The sequence below is a fragment of the Oncorhynchus keta genome, chromosome 4, assembly GCF_023373465.1.
Source record: "Oncorhynchus keta strain PuntledgeMale-10-30-2019 chromosome 4, Oket_V2, whole genome shotgun sequence".
In the NCBI taxonomy this organism is placed as follows: Eukaryota; Metazoa; Chordata; class Actinopteri; order Salmoniformes; family Salmonidae; genus Oncorhynchus; species Oncorhynchus keta.
This window is the reverse complement of record NC_068424.1, coordinates 72054912-72071001: the sequence shown is the minus strand read 5'-3', so window position 1 is coordinate 72071001 and position 16090 is coordinate 72054912. Positions and strand designations below refer to the sequence as shown.

Here is a 16090-nt window from a genome sequence, read left to right as displayed (position 1 = left end):
AGAGAGTGAGGGGGAGGGAGAGAGAGAGAGGGGGGAGAGATGGAGGGACGGGAGGGAGGGAGAGAGAGGGGAAGGGCAGAGAGAGAGTGAGAGAGGAGGGGGCAGGCGTATGGAGAGAGGGAGGGGGGAGAGAGAGTGGGAGGATGAGGGAGAGGGAGAGTGAGGGGCGAGGTAGAGAGGGGGAAAGAGAGAGAGAGAGAGCGGGGTAGAGAGTAAGGGATAGGCAGAGAGAGAGTGGGGGTAGAGAGAGAACAAATGGGTGGAAGAGAGAGATAGAAGGGAGAGAGGGATAGATGAAGAGGGAAAGAGAAAGAGAGACATACTTTATTGTGTTTTAATGCATTAAAGGTCTCAGTCAATCCAATGATTATGGTAAAGCATTCCTGAAAGTCACATTGATTGACCACACAACACATCAATTAGATATCTGCAGGGCAATTTAATTTCCATTCTCCATACTGTGTACCCAACCAGCTCTCACAGTCTCACGTCAGAATGAGACGTTCATCCATGTTTCTCAAACGTCAAATTTCAAAGTTGTTCCAAACGTCAAATTTGAAAGTGTTTAAGGTTAAGTCCAGGCATCAGCTCCTAAATCATAAGGTTAGGCATTAACTCTGAGTGGTTAAGGTTAGGCATTAACTCTGAGTGGTTAAATCTTCTACGGGATCGGTGTCCCACCCACGGGGCGGTTCGCCTAACGTGCGCTAATGTGATTAGCACAACGTTTTAAGTAACAAGAACATTTCCCAGGACATAGACATCTCTGATATTGGCAGAATGCTTAAATTCTTGTTAAATCCAATTTACAGTAGCTTTTACAGTGAAAGAATTGCAATGCTATTGTTTTTGGAGAGTGCAGTTATGAACATGAAAATGTATTAATAAACCAATTAGGCACATTTGGGCAGTGTTGATACAACATTTTGAACAGAAATGGAATGGATCATTGGATCGGTCTAAAACATTGCACATACACTGATGCCGTCTAGTGGCCAAAATCAAAATTGCGCCTAACCTGGAATAATACATTGTGACCTTTCTCTTGCATTTCAAATATGATGTTTTTGTAAGTCGCTCTGGATAAGAGCGTCTGCTAAATGACTTAAATGTAAATGTAATGATGTAAAAAAACAAAAAACAAACAAAGCATGTTTTTTTCTTTGAATGATCTTTTACCACATACAATGTGTTATATTCTCCTACATTCATTTCACATTTCCACAAACTTCAAAGTTTTTCCTTTCAAATGGTATCAAGAATATGCATATCCTTGCTTCAGGTCCTGAGCTACAGGCAGTTATATTTGGGTATGTCATTTTAGGCAAAAATGGGAAAAAAGGGTCTGGCCCTCAGACCAGCCATGTACTGTTCTGCCTAACTGAGTGTTGAGTGTGTATGTGTGTGTGTATGTGTGCGTTGGCCCAGGACCATAGAGCACAACAGAGTGTTAGCCATGATTGTCTGTAAAATGGATCAATTTTAAGCAGACCGACCGTTATGCAGAGCAAGGACAGCAGAATCTATATGGGGCATTGATCGGCTAGCCAGGCAGGCAGGCAGGCAGGGAGGCAGGCAGGCAGGCAGGCCCTCTCCTTAATGCTAGAGGACGATTAAATTCCCCTCATACTAACCAGAATAAAGTGGGATTTCAGAAACTATTAAGTCCATTCCCCTCACTAATGTAGTTGGATGTGATGAAATCCCCCTTAAAAAGCCCTGGGTTATGGGTCAGCACACACAGAGAGGGAAGGAGAGAGTGTGTTTGTGTGTGAGAGAGAGAGAGAGAGAGAGAGAGAGAGAGAGAGAGAGAGAGAGAGAACAGAAAAGTAGAGTAGATAGAAGACGTGGTGTCCTACAGACAGTTGGTCCCATTCCCCAGCAGCAGTAGCAGCAGTTGTGTCATCCAGCTGTCTCCTCCTTAAAGGTCAGTTATTGAAGGTTAGAGACATAAATCCTAAACCCATGGATAGACCTGATGACAACACACTATGAAACACCCTGGCACATAAAACTCTCTTTCCAATCTGAACTCTCTCTCTCTCTTTTCTCTTTTTCTCAATCTACATATGAGCTCTTCCTCTCTTTCCATTCTCTCTCCATTTCTCCCTCTATCTCTGTCACTCTCTCTTCTTCCTCGTCCCACATCTCGCCTCTCTCTCTCTCTCCTCCCCCTCCTCCTCCTCTCTTTCTCTCCCCCCTCTCTCCCTCCTGCTCCCCCTCTCTCTCCTCTTCCTCGTCTCCCATCTCTCCCCCTCTCTTCTTCCTCCTCCCCTCTCCCCTGGGTACTACTCTGTACAACAGTGAAAGCCATCTTATTAACTTTAGTAGGGCAGAGGACACTCCAAACCATCCACAGGGGATCTATAGCCTTCTGTTCAATTCAGTTTGGTTGGGGGACATTGGATCCTGTCACAGGACTTTAACACAACTCCTAACCTTTGGGTGTGTGTGGTGTGTGTGTGTGTGTGGTGTGTGTGTGTAAACAAACACCCTGTCATGTGTATGTATGGTAGATATCACTGTTTCGCTGTGATCTCTGTCAAGTGGAAACATTTATGGTTCAGAACTGGATCAATTCGTAGTTCCAATAATGGTGGACAGACCTGCTGGTGTCTTTATAAGAAGACAGAGAGACTGGGGTTAGTATTCACACACACACACACACACACACACACACACACACACACACCTGTTCTGTTAAATACTCCCATATGAGAGAGTGGCTGAGGGGAACTGTTATGCTATATAGAGTGCTTCATTTGAGCCGGATACTGAAACCTTCCGGTTACTAGTCCAACGCTCTAACCACTAGGCTACCCTGCCGGATACTGAAACCTTCCGGTTACTAGTCCAACGCTCTAACCACTAGGCTACCCTGCCGGATACTGAAACCTTCCGGTTACTAGTCCAACGCTCTAACCACTAGGCTACCCTGCCGGATACTGAAACCTTCCGGTTACTAGTCCAACGCTCTAACCACTAGGCTACCCTGCCGGATACTGAAACCTTCCGGTTACTAGTCCAACGCTCTAACCACTAGGCTACCCTGCCGGATACTGAAACCTTCCGGTTACTAGTCCAACGCTCTAACCACTAGGCTACCCTGCCGGATACTGAAACCTTCCGGTTACTAGTCCAACGCTCTAACCACTAGGCTACCCTGCCGGATACTGAAACCTTCCGGTTACTAGTCCAACGCTCTAACCACTAGGCTACCCTGCCGGATACTGAAACCTTCCGGTTACTAGTCCAACGCTCTAACCACTAGGCTACCCTGCCGGATACTGAAACCTTCCGGTTACTAGTCCAACGCTCTAACCACTAGGCTACCCTGCCGGATACTGAAACCTTCCGGTTACTAGTCCAACGCTCTAACCACTAGGCTACCCTGCCGGATACTGAAACCTTCCGGTTACTAGTCCAACGCTCTAACCACTAGGCTACCCTGCCGGATACTGAAACCTTCCGGTTACTAGTCCAACGCTCTAACCACTAGGCTACCCTGCCGGATACTGAAACCTTCCGGTTACTAGTCCAACGCTCTAACCACTAGGCTACCCTGCCGGATACTGAAACCTTCCGGTTACTAGTCCAACGCTCTAACCACTAGGCTACCCTGCCGGATACTGAAACCTTCCGGTAACTAGTCCAACGCTCTAACCACTAGGCTACCCTGCCGGATACTGAAACCTTCCGGTTACTAGTCCAACGCTCTAACCACTAGGCTACCCTGCCGGATACTGAAACCTTCCGGTTACTAGTCCAACGCTCTAACCACTAGGCTACCCTGCCGGATACTGAAACCTTCCGGTTACTAGTCCAACGCTCTAACCACTAGGCTACCCTGCCGGATACTGAAACCTTCCGGTTACTAGTCCAACGCTCTAACCACTAGGCTACCCTGCCGGATACTGAAACCTTCCGGTTACTAGTCCAACGGTCTAACCACTAGGCTACCCTGCCGGATACTGAAACCTTCCGGTTACTAGTCCAACGCTCTAACCACTAGGCTACCCTGCCGGATACTGAAACCTTCCGGTTACTAGTCCAACGCTCTAACCACTAGGCTACCCTGCCGGATACTGAAACCTTCCGGTTACTAGTCCAACGGTCTAACCACTAGGCTACCCTGCCGGATACTGAAACCTTCCGGTTACTAGTCCAACGCTCTAACCACTAGGCTACCCTGCCGGATACTGAAACCTTCCGGTAACTAGTCCAACGCTCTAACCACTAGGCTACCCTGCCGGATACTGAAACCTTCCGGTTACTAGTCCAACGCTCTAACCACTAGGCTACCCTGCCGGATACTGAAACCTTCCGGTTACTAGTCCAACGCTCTAACCACTAGGCTACCCTGCCGGATACTGAAACCTTCCGGTTACTAGTCCAACGGTCTAACCACTAGGCTACCCTGCCGGATACTGAAACCTTCCGGTTACTAGTCCAACGCTCTAACCACTAGGCTACCCTGCCGGATACTGAAACCTTCCGGTTACTAGTCCAACGCTCTAACCACTAGGCTACCCTGCCGGATACTGAAACCTTCCGGTAACTAGTCCAACGCTCTAACCACTAGGCTACCCTGCCGGATACTGAAACCTTCCGTTAACTAGTCCAACGCTCTAACCACTAGGCTACCCTGCCGGATACTGAAACCTTCCGGTAACTAGTCCAACGCTCTAACCACTAGGCTACCCTGCCGGATACTGAAACCTTCCGGTTACTAGTCCAACGCTCTAACCACTAGGCTACCCTGCCGGATACTGAAACCTTCCGGTTACTAGTCCAACGCTCTAACCACTAGGCTACCCTGCCGGATACTGAAACCTTCCGGTTACTAGTCCAACGCTCTAACCACTAGGCTACCCTGCCGGATACTGAAACCTTCCGGTTACTAGTCCAACGCTCTAACCACTAGGCTACCCTGCCGGATACTGAAACCTTCCGGTTACTAGTCCAACGCTCTAACCACTAGGCTACCCTGCCGGATACTGAAACCTTCCGGTTACTAGTCCGACGCTCTAACCACTAGGCTACCCTGCCGGATACTGAAACCTTCCGGTTACTAGTCCAACGCTCTAACCACTAGGCTACCCTGCCGGATACTGAAACCTTCCGGTTACTAGTCCAACGCTCTAACCACTAGGCTACCCTGCCGGATACTGAAACCTTCCGGTTACTAGTCCAACGCTCTAACCACTAGGCTACCCTGCCGGATACTGAAACCTTCCGGTTACTAGTCCAACGCTCTAACCACTAGGCTACCCTGCCGGATACTGAAACCTTCCGGTTACTAGTCCAACGCTCTAACCACTAGGCTACCCTGCCGGATACTGAAACCTTCCGGTTACTAGTCCAACACTCTAACCAGTAGGCTACCCTGCCGGATACTGAAACCTTCCGGTTACTAGTCCAACACTCTAACCACTAGGCTACCCTGCCGGATACTGAAACCTTCCGGTTACTAGTCCAACGCTCTAACCACTAGGCTACCCTGCCGGATACTGAAACCTTCCGGTTACTAGTCCAACGCTCTAACCACTAGGCTACCCTGCCGGATACTGCCGGAACAGGATCAGGCACCTCTCCGTTTTGGACTGTTTTGTTCCCTATTTGTTCCTGTTCCTAACCTATTTGACCAGATCCGTGGCATGAAAAATTATTTAAACTTTTTCAATGTAATTTTTTTAATACAAGCGTTCAAAGATCATTCGAGTTGCTTTCGTGAATTCTCTTGCCCACACAAAAAAACGTAACATGAAAAAATAGATTTTGAGATTTTGCGCAACATTTTAAACTATGTTTGAGACCAACGCATGTGTGAGAAGCACTAGCGGTTCTTGGGGGGGTCAACAATTTTGGAAATAATTTTTACATAACAAATTTTTGCTATCATTCTTTTTTTTACATCCGTTACTAGACAGTGGCAACGATGATGATTATGAACATGGTCTCCTGCCTGCTAATGCCTGCAATGCAGTGAAGAAAACTATATGACAACAATAACGTCTAATGTAACTGGCCCCTCCAACAGTACAACTGGCCCCAGCTTGCCCCCAGTTGAAATGGTCTAGAACCGCCACTGGTGAGAAGCGCGCCAGTATCTCACATAACTAGAATGAGAGTCACTTTCTATCTCCACTCTCATATCTCCAACGTTGCACTTCATCATTTATTTCCATTTACCGTAGAATCAAAGGGTTCTGGAGGAAGGGCAGCATCTTCATAAACCTAAATACATGTCACAAAGTTATATAATTACTGCTGCCTGTTCAGAAATAAATTAAATCATTCAGAATAGCCTACTACACCATTAGAAGGACTATAATTTAGCCACAGGATCAATAGTTTATTTATTTTTAATAGTCTAGCTGTGGATTGTAGCCCAATAACAAGGAAAAGCCTATATTCGGGAACGCGTGGTGAATCTATCAGTGAAAAAACACCAAGCAGACAAACCAAGCCTTTGTGTCATGTTCTGACCTTAGTTATTTTATTATGTCCTTGTTTTAGTATGGTCAGGGCGTGAGTTGGGTGGGTTGTCTATGTTAGTTTCTCTATGATTTGCTATTTCTATGTTTGGCCTGGTATGGTTCTCAATCAGAGGCAGCTGTCAATTGTTGACCCTGATTGAGAACCATATTTAGGTAGCCGGTTTTCTATTGTGTTTCGTGGGTGATTATTTTCTGTTTTCTGTTCTGTGTCTGCACCAGCCAGAACTGTTGTCTGTTGTGTGTCTGCACCAGCCAGAACTGTTGTCTGTTGTGTGTCTGCACCAGCCAGAACTGTTGTCTGTTGTGTGTCTGCACCAGCCAGAACTGTTGTCTGTTGTGTGTCTGCACCAGCCAGAACTGTTGTCTGTTGTGTGTCTGCACCAGCCAGAACTGTTGTCTGTTGTGTGTCTGCACCAGCCAGAACTGTTTTCTGTTGTGTGTCTGCACCAGCCAGAACTGTTTTCTGTTGTGTGTCTGCACCAGCCAGAACTGTTTTCTGTTGTGTGTCTGCACCAGCCAGAACTGTTTTCTGTTGTGTGTCTGCACCAGCCAGAACTGTTGTCTGTTGTGTGTCTGCACCCAGCCAGAACTGTTGTCTGTTGTGTGTCTGCACCAGCCAGAACTGTTTTCTGTTGTGTCTGCACCAGCCAGAACTGTTTCCTGTTGTGTGTCTGCACCAGCCAGAACTGTTGTCTGTTGTGTGTCTGCACCAGCCAGAACTGTTTTCTGTTGTGTGTCTGCACCAGCCAGAACTGTGGTCTGTTGTGTGTCTGCACCAGCCAGAACTGTTTTCTGTTGTGTGTCTGCACCAGCCAGAACTGTTGTCTGTTGTGTGTCTGCACCAGCCAGAACTGTTTTCTGTTGTGTGTCTGCACCAGCCAGAACTGTTTTCTGTTGTGTGTCTGCACCAGCCAGAACTGTTTTCTGTTGTGTGTCTGCACCAGCCAGAACTGTTTTCTGTTGTGTGTCTGCACCAGCCAGAACTGTGGTCTGTTGTGTGTCTGCACCAGCCAGAACTGTTTTCTGTTGTGTGTCTGCACCAGCCAGAACTGTTTTCTGTTGTGTGTCTGCACCAGCCAGAACTGTGGTCTGTTGTGTGTCTGCACCAGCCAGGACTGTTTTCTGTTGTGTGTCTGCACCAGCCAGAACTGTTGTCTGTTGTGTGTCTGCACCAGCCAGAACTGTTTTCTGTTGTGTGTCTGCACCAGCCAGAACTGTTGTCTGTTGTGTGTCTGCACCAGCCAGAACTGTTTTCTGTTGTGTGTCTGCACCAGCCAGAACTGTTTTCTGTTGTGTGTCTGCACCAGCCAGAACTGTTGTCTGTTGTGTGTCTGCACCAGCCAGAACTGTTTTCTGTTGTGTGTCTGCACCAGCCAGAACTGTTTTCTGTTGTGTGTCTGCACCAGCCAGAACTGTTGTCTGTTGTGTGTCTGCACCAGCCAGAACTGTTGTCTGTTGTGTGTCTGCACCAGCCAGAACTGTTTTCTGTTGTGTGTCTGCACCAGCCAGAACTGTTTTCTGTTGTGTGTCTGCACCAGCCAGAACTGTTTTCTGTTGTGTGTCTGCACCAGCCAGAACTGTTGTCTGTTGTGTGTCTGCACCAGCCAGAACTGTTTTCTGTTGTGTGTCTGCACCAGCCAGAACTGTTGTCTGTTGTGTGTCTGCACCAGCCAGAACTGTTGTCTGTTGTGTGTCTGCACCAGCCAGAACTGTTTTCTGTTGTGTGTCTGCACCAGCCAGAACTGTTTCTGTTGTGTGTCTGCACCAGCCAGAACTGTTTCCTGTTGTGTGTCTGCACCAGCCAGAACTGTTTTCTGTTGTGTGTCTGCACCAGCCAGGACTGTTTTCTGTTGTGTGTCTGCACCAGCCAGAACTGTTTTCTGTTGTGTGTCTGCACCAGCCAGAACTGTTGTCTGTTGTGTGTCTGCACCAGCCAGAACTGTTGTCTGTTGTGTGTCTGCACCAGCCAGAACTGTTGTCTGTTGTGTGTCTGCACCAGCCAGAACTGTTTTCTGTTGTGTGTCTGCACCAGCCAGAACTGTTGTCTGTTGTGTGTCTGCACCAGCCAGAACTGTTTTCTGTTGTGTGTCTGCACCAGCCAGAACTGTTTTCTGTTGTGTGTCTGCACCAGCCAGAACTGTTGTCTGTTGTGTGTCTGCACCAGCCAGAACTGTTGTCTGTTGTGTGTCTGCACCAGCCAGAACTGTTGTCTGTTGTGTGTCTGCACCAGCCAGGACTGTTGTCTGTTGTGTGTCTGCACCAGCCAGAACTGTTGTCTGTTGTGTGTCTGCACCAGCCAGGACTGTTTTCTGTTGTGTGTCTGCACCAGCCAGAACTGTTTTCTGTTGTGTGTCTGCACCAGCCAGAACTGTTTTCTGTTGTGTGTCTGCACCAGCCAGAACTGTTTTCTGTTGTGTGTCTGCACCAGCCAGAACTGTTTTCTGTTGTGTGTCTGCACCAGCCAGAACTGTTTTCTGTTGTGTGTCTGCACCAGCCAGAACTGTTGTCTGTTGTGTGTCTGCACCAGCCAGAACTGTTGTCTGTTGTGTGTCTGCACCAGCCAGGACTGTTTTCTGTTGTGTGTCTGCACCAGCCAGAACTGTTTTCTGTTGTGTGTCTGCACCAGCCAGAACTGTTTTCTGTTGTGTGTCTGCACCAGCCAGAACTGTTTTCTGTTGTGTGTCTGCACCAGCCAGAACTGTTTTCTGTTGTGTGTCTGCACCAGCCAGAACTGTTTTCTGTTGTGTGTCTGCACCAGCCAGAACTGTTGTCTGTTGTGTGTCTGCACCAGCCAGAACTGTTTTCTGTTGTGTGTCTGCACCAGCCAGAACTGTGCACCAGCCAGAACTTTTCTGTTGTGTGTCTGCACCAGCCAGAACTGTTTTCTGTTGTGTGTCTGCACCAGCCAGAACTGTTGTCTGTTGTGTGTCTGCACCAGCCAGAACTGTTGTCTGTTGTGCGTCTGCACCAGCCAGAACTGTTGTCTGTTGTGTGTCTGCACCAGCCAGAACTGTTTTCTGTTGTGTGTCTGCACCAGCCAGAACTGTTGTCTGTTGTGTGTCTGCACCAGCCAGGACTGTTGTCTGTTGTGTGTCTGCACCAGCCAGAACTGTTGTCTGTTGTGTGTCTGCACCAGCCAGGACTGTTGTCTGTTGTGTGTCTGCACCAGCCAGAACTGTTTTCTGTTGTGTGTCTGCATCAGCCAGAACTGTTTTCTGTTGTGTGTCTGCACCAGCCAGAACTGTTGTCTGTTGTGTGTCTGCACCAGCCAGAACTGTTTTCTGTCGTTTCTCTTTGTTATTTAGTTATTTCCGTGTTCATTCTAATAAATATGGACACATACCACGCTGCAGCTTTGTCCTCACCTTCTTCCACCATCGACGACTGTTACACATTCACAATATTTCAAATACAATATGTGTCTCCACACACCTAGGACTGGGCTATTGATGGATTCAAGACAAGGTTGTTTTTGCCAGTGTCAAAGTAGCCTGCCATTTTGATCATTTGTTAGGTATTAAAAAAGATTCTGCTACAGTCTCCAGTCATCTAAAATGAAGTAGATTTGTATGAAATGCGTTTATAAAAGGCCAACATTTTTCTGGACCGTAAGCTACTAAAAATGTCTCCCATGTGTGCAACTTCTGTAAGTGCCTCTACTCTACTGATCTATGTCACTACGCAAATGTGATGATATGCAATCCTTTAATACGAAGGTGATTTTTTTTTTTCTCATGCGTTCTGGTACCTCAGAACTCCCCAGGTCACCCCCCTCTAGTGCTCACTTTTTGTTCCGGCACCTCACGATTGACAAATTAAGCCCTGGTTAAATATCCCCATATGAGAGAGAGGCTGAGGGGGACTGTTCTCTTATATTCCCCCATATGAGAGAGAGGCTGAGGGGGCCTGTTCTGTTATATACCCCCATATGAGAAGAGGCTGAGGGGGACTGTTCTGTTATACACCCCCATATGAGAGAGAGGCTGAGGGGGACTGTTCTGTTATATACCCCCATATGAGAGAGAGGCTGAGGGGGACTGTTCTGTTATATACTCCCATATGAGAGAGAGGCTGAGGGGGACTGTTCTGTTATACACCCCCATATGAGAGAGAGGCTGAGGGGGACTGTTCTGTTATATACCCCCATATGAGGAGAGAGGCTGAGGGGGCCTGTTCTGTTATACACCCCCATATGAGAGAGAGGCTGAGGGGGACTGTTCTGTTATACACCCCCATATGAGAGAGAGGCTGAGGGGGACTGTTCTGTTATATACCCCCATATGAGAGAGAGGCTGAGGGGGACTGTTCTGTTATACACCCCCATATGAGAGAGAGGCTGAGGGGGACTGTTCTGTTATATACCCCCATATGAGAGAGAGGCTGAGGGAGACTGTTCTGTTACCATGGAAAAAATAAAGGTTAATAGACACAGCTTGAACTATGATCTCTGGATAGTAACCCCTGGCTACGGTGGCTGAGAGGTTGTGGATGGTAACCCCTGGTTACAGTGGCTGATAGGTTGTGGATAGTAACCCCTGGCTACGGTGGCTGAGAGGTTGTGGATAGTAACCCCTGGCTACGGTGGCTGAGAGGTTGTGGATAGTAACCCCTGGCTACGGTGGCTGAGAGGTTGTGGATGGTAACCCCTGGCTACGGTGGCTGAGAGGTTGTGGATGGTAACCCCTGGTTACAGTGGCTGATAGGTTGTGGATGGTAACCCCTGGCTACGGTGGCTGAGAGGTTGTGGATGGTAATCCCTGGTTACAGTGGCTGATAGGTTGTGGATGGTAACCCCTGGCTACGGTGGCTGAGAGGTTGTGGATGGTAACCCCTGGTTACAGTGGCTGATAGGTTGTGGATGGTAACCCCTGGCTACGGTGGCTGAGAGGTTGTGGATGGTAACCCCTGGTTACAGTGGCTGATAGGTTGTGGATGGTAACCCCTGGCTACAGTGGCTGATAGGTTGTGGATAGTAACCCCTGGCTACAGTGGCTGAGAGGTTGTGGATAGTAACCCCTGGCTACAGTGGCTGAGAGGTTGTGGATGGTAACCCCTGGCTACAGTGGCTGAGAGGTTGTGGATGGTAACCCCTGGCTACGGTGGCTGAGAGGTTGTGGATGGTAACCCCTGGTTACAGTGGCTGAGAGGTTGTGGATAGTAACCCCTGGCTACAGTGGCTGATAGGTTGTGGATGGTAACCCCTGGTTACAGTGGCTGAGAGGTTGTGGATAGTAACCCCTGGCTACGGTGGCTGAGAGGTTGTGGATGGTAACCCCTGGTTACAGTGGCTGAGAGGTTGTGGATAGTAACCCCTGGCTACAGTGGCTGATAGGTTGTGGATGGTAACCCCTGGTTACAGTGGCTGATAGGTTGTGGATGGTAACCCCTGGCTACGGTGGCTGAGAGGTTGTGGATGGTAACCCCTGGTTACAGTGGCTGATAGGTTGTGGATGGTAACCCCTGGCTACGGTGGCTGAGAGGTTGTGGATGGTAACCCCTGGTTACAGTGGCTGAGAGGTTGTGGATAGTAACCCCTGGCTACAGTGGCTGAGAGGTTGTGGATGGTAACCCCTGGCTACAGTGGCTGATAGGTTGTGGATGGTAACCCCTGGCTACAGTGGCTGAGAGGTTGTGGATGGTAACCCCTGGCTACAGTGGTTGTGTGGTTGTGGATAGTAACCCCTGGCTACAGTGGCTGATAGGTTGTGGATGGTAACCCCTGGTTACAGTGGCTGAGAGGTTGTGGATAGTAACCCCTGGCTACAGTGGCTGAGAGGTTGTGAATGGTAACCCCTGGCTACAGTGGCTGAGAGGTTGTGGATAGTAACCCCTGGCTACAGTGGCTGATAGGTTGTGGATGGTAACCCCTGGCTACGGTGGCTGTGAGGTTGTGGATAGTAACCCCTGGCTACAGTGGCTGATAGGTTGTGGATGGTAACCCCTGGCTACAGTGGCTGATAGGTTGTGGATAGTAACCCCTGGCTACAGTGGCTGATAGGTTGTGGATGGTAACCCCTGGCTACAGTGGCTGATAGGTTGTGGATAGTAACCCCTGGCTACAGTGGCTGATAGGTTGTGAATGGTAACCCCTGGCTACAGTGGCTGATAGGTTGTGAATGGTAACCCCTGGCTACAGTGGCTGAGAGGTTGTGGATAGTAACCCCTGGCTACAGTGGCTGATAGGTTGTGGATGGTAACCCCTGGCTACAGTGGCTGATAGGTTGTGGATAGTAACCCCTGGCTACAGTGGCTGAGAGGTTGTGGATAGTAACCCCTGGCTACAGTGGCTGATAGGTTGTGGATAGTAACCCCTGGCTACAGTGGCTGAGAGGTTGTGGATAGTAACCCCTGGCTACAGTGGCTGATAGGTTGTGGATGGTAACCCCTGGCTACAGTGGCTGATAGGTTGTGGATGGTAACCCCTGGCTACAGTGGCTGAGAGGTTGTGGATGGTAACCCCTGGCTACAGTGGCTGAGAGGTTGTGGATAGTAACCCCTGGCTACAGTGGCTGATAGGTTGTGGATAGTAACCCCTGGCTACAGTGGCTGAGAGGTTGTGGATAGTAACCCCTGGCTACAGTGGCTGATAGGTTGTGGATGGTAACCCCTGGCTACAGTGGCTGAGAGGTTGTGGATGGTAACCCCTGGCTACAGTGGCTGAGAGGTTGTGGATGGTAACCCCTGGCTACAGTGGCTGATAGGTTGTGGATAGTAACCCCTGGCTACAGTGGCTGAGAGGTTGTGGATAGTAACCCCTGGCTACAGTGGCTGATAGGTTGTGGATGGTAACCCCTGGCTACAGTGGCTGATAGGTTGTGGATGGTAACCCCTGGCTACAGTGGCTGAGAGGTTGTGGTTGGTAACCCCTGGCTACGGTGGCTGATAGGTTGTGGATAGTAACCCCTGGCTACAGTGGTTGTGTGGTTGTGGATAGTAACCCCTGGCTACAGTGGCTGAGAGGTTGTGGATGGTAAAACACTGGTTGGTTGGTAACAGACAGACAGACAGACAGACAGACAGACAGACAGACAGACAGACAGACAGACAGACAGACAGACAGATATAGAAATATAGATAGCACACAGATGACTAGTCTACTGGGCCAAGCTTACCAACGCCAGACAGCCCCAAACCCACAGACTACTTAGCAGCGACTAGTTCCTACTACTATGCAGCACGAGAAGCTAAACGCTGAAAACCAAAATACAGTTTTACCTTTGTCAACCAAGTCCCACATGTCTGCATTGAGAGAAAACGTGCAGAGGTTGAGAGAGTGGCGTTATGAAAAAAAGGAACGGAAGGAGTTTAAAATGCAAGCACATGCATAGCCTACAGTAGATCACATGCATAGCCTACAGTAGATCACATGCATAGCCTACAGTAGATCACATGCATAGCCTAAAGTAGATCGCATATGCATAGCCTACAGTAGATCACATGCATAGCCTACAGTAGATCACATGCATAGCCTACAGTAGATCGCACGCATAGCCTACAGTAGATCACATGCATAGCCTACAGTAGATCACATGCATAGCCTACAGTAGATCACATGCATAGCCTACAGTAGATCACATGCACAGCCTACAGTAGATCACATGCACAGCCTACAGTAGATCACATGCATAGCCTACAGTAGATCACATGCATAGCCTACAGTATATCACATGCATAGCCTACAGTAGATCACATGCATGGCCTACAGTAGATCACATGCACAGCCTACAGTAGATCACATGCATGGCCTACAGTAGATCACATGCATGGCCTACAGTAGATCACATGCATGGCCTACAGTAGATCACATGCATGGCCTACAGTAGATCACATGCACAGCCTACAGTAGATCACATGCATGGCCTACAGTAGATCACATGCATGGCCTACAGTAGATCACATGCATAGCCTACAGTAGAGCCTAGCCTTGATCAGCACCCACAAGCAGACTAGTGAGGAGTTTTGTCTTGTGAAAGACACAGCATACAAAGCTGCCCTAGTTTCTAGTGGGGAACAGAGAGTTGATCTCACAAAGTGCTGTTCCCCCCCACTGTGTTTCTGTGTTCTGAGGAAAAGCGCTGCTCGTTGAAATGGTGAATGGGAAATTGAACTTCCTATTTCAAAGCATTATGGGTAAATCAAAATAGCGAGGCATCCAACCTTCCATCAATCTATCCTGCACACACACACACACACACACACACACACACACACACACACACACACACACACACACACACACACACACACACACACACACACACACACACACACACACACACACACACACACACCTCCTCTCCCCACCTACCGATGGTGCAGTGTTCTCCATTCCAGCCCTGGTGACACTGGCACTTGCCGTCTTTGCAGGTTCCATGTTTGATACACAGTGGATTACACACTCGCTGGTCACACCCGGTACCCGTCCAGCCCTCCTCACAATGACACGCTGCGCCCAAACACACACCGTGGGTCCCGCAGTCCATAGAACACACTTCTGTAGAGAGGGAGGAGAGAGGCATGTAAAGAGTTACACACAGCTACTGTCATTTTTGTTGGGGTTGGGTTAGGCATAACTACTAGAGTTAGGGTAAACCATTGGTTGGGTTAGGCATAACTACTAGAGTTAGGGTAAACCACTGGCTGGGTTAGGCATAACTACTAGAGTTAGGGTAAACCACTAGTTGGGTTAGGCATAACTACTAGAGTTAGGGTAAACCACTGGCTGGGTTAGGCATAACTACTAGAGTCAGGGTAAACCACTAGTTGGGTTAGGCATAACTACTAGAGTTAGGGTAAACCACTGGCTGGGTTAGGCATAACTACTAGAGTCAGGGTAAACCACTGGTTGGATTAGGCATAACTACTAGAGTCAGGGTAAACCACTGGTTGGGTTAGGCATAACTACTAGAGTCAGGGTAAACCACTAGTTGGGTTAGGCATTGTCACGCCCTGGTCGAAGTATTTTGTGTTTATTTTCATGTTTGGGTCAGGCCAGGGTGTGGCATGGGGTTTTTGTATTGTGGTGTGTTTTGTCTTGGGGTTTTGGTATGTATTGGGATTGTAGCTAGTGGGGTGATCTAGGTAAGTCTATGGCTGTCTGGAGTGGTTCTCAATCAGTGGCAGGTGTTTATCGTTGTCTCTGATTAGGAACCATATTTAGGCAGCCATATTCTTTGGTTGGTTTGTGGGTGATTGTCCTTAGTGTCTTTGTTCCTGTCGCTGTGTTAGTTGACACAAGTTGTAGGCTGTTTCGTTTTTTTGTTACATTTATTATTTTGTAGTGTTTGTATTGATTCGTGTGTATGTTTGTTGATTAAACATGGATCGCAATCTACACGCTGCGTTTTGGTCCGACTCTCCTTCACCACACCTAGAAAACCATGACAGGCATAACTACTAGAGTCAGGGTATACCACTAGTTGGGTTAGGCATAACTACTAGAGTTGGGGTAAACCACTAGTTGGGTTTGGCATAACTACTAGAGTCAGGGTAAACCACTGGTTGGGTTAGGCATAACTACTAGAGTCAGGGTAAACCACTAGTTGGGTTAGGCATAACTACTAGAGTCAGGGTAAACCACTAGTTGGGTT

The 16090-nt window shown here is 48.4% G+C and overlaps 1 protein-coding gene across 1 annotated transcript in view; it reads right to left on the bottom strand.

Annotated features, from left to right (window-relative positions):
* Positions 1-16090, bottom strand: part of LOC118375290 (teneurin-2-like) — a 181721-nt gene that overhangs the window by 54434 nt on the left and 111197 nt on the right. Inside the window, exon 11 of the mRNA XM_052518261.1 lies at positions 14809-14994. Coding sequence (XP_052374221.1) covers positions 14809-14994 — 186 coding nt within the window. The remainder of the gene's footprint in view (positions 1-14808; positions 14995-16090) is intronic.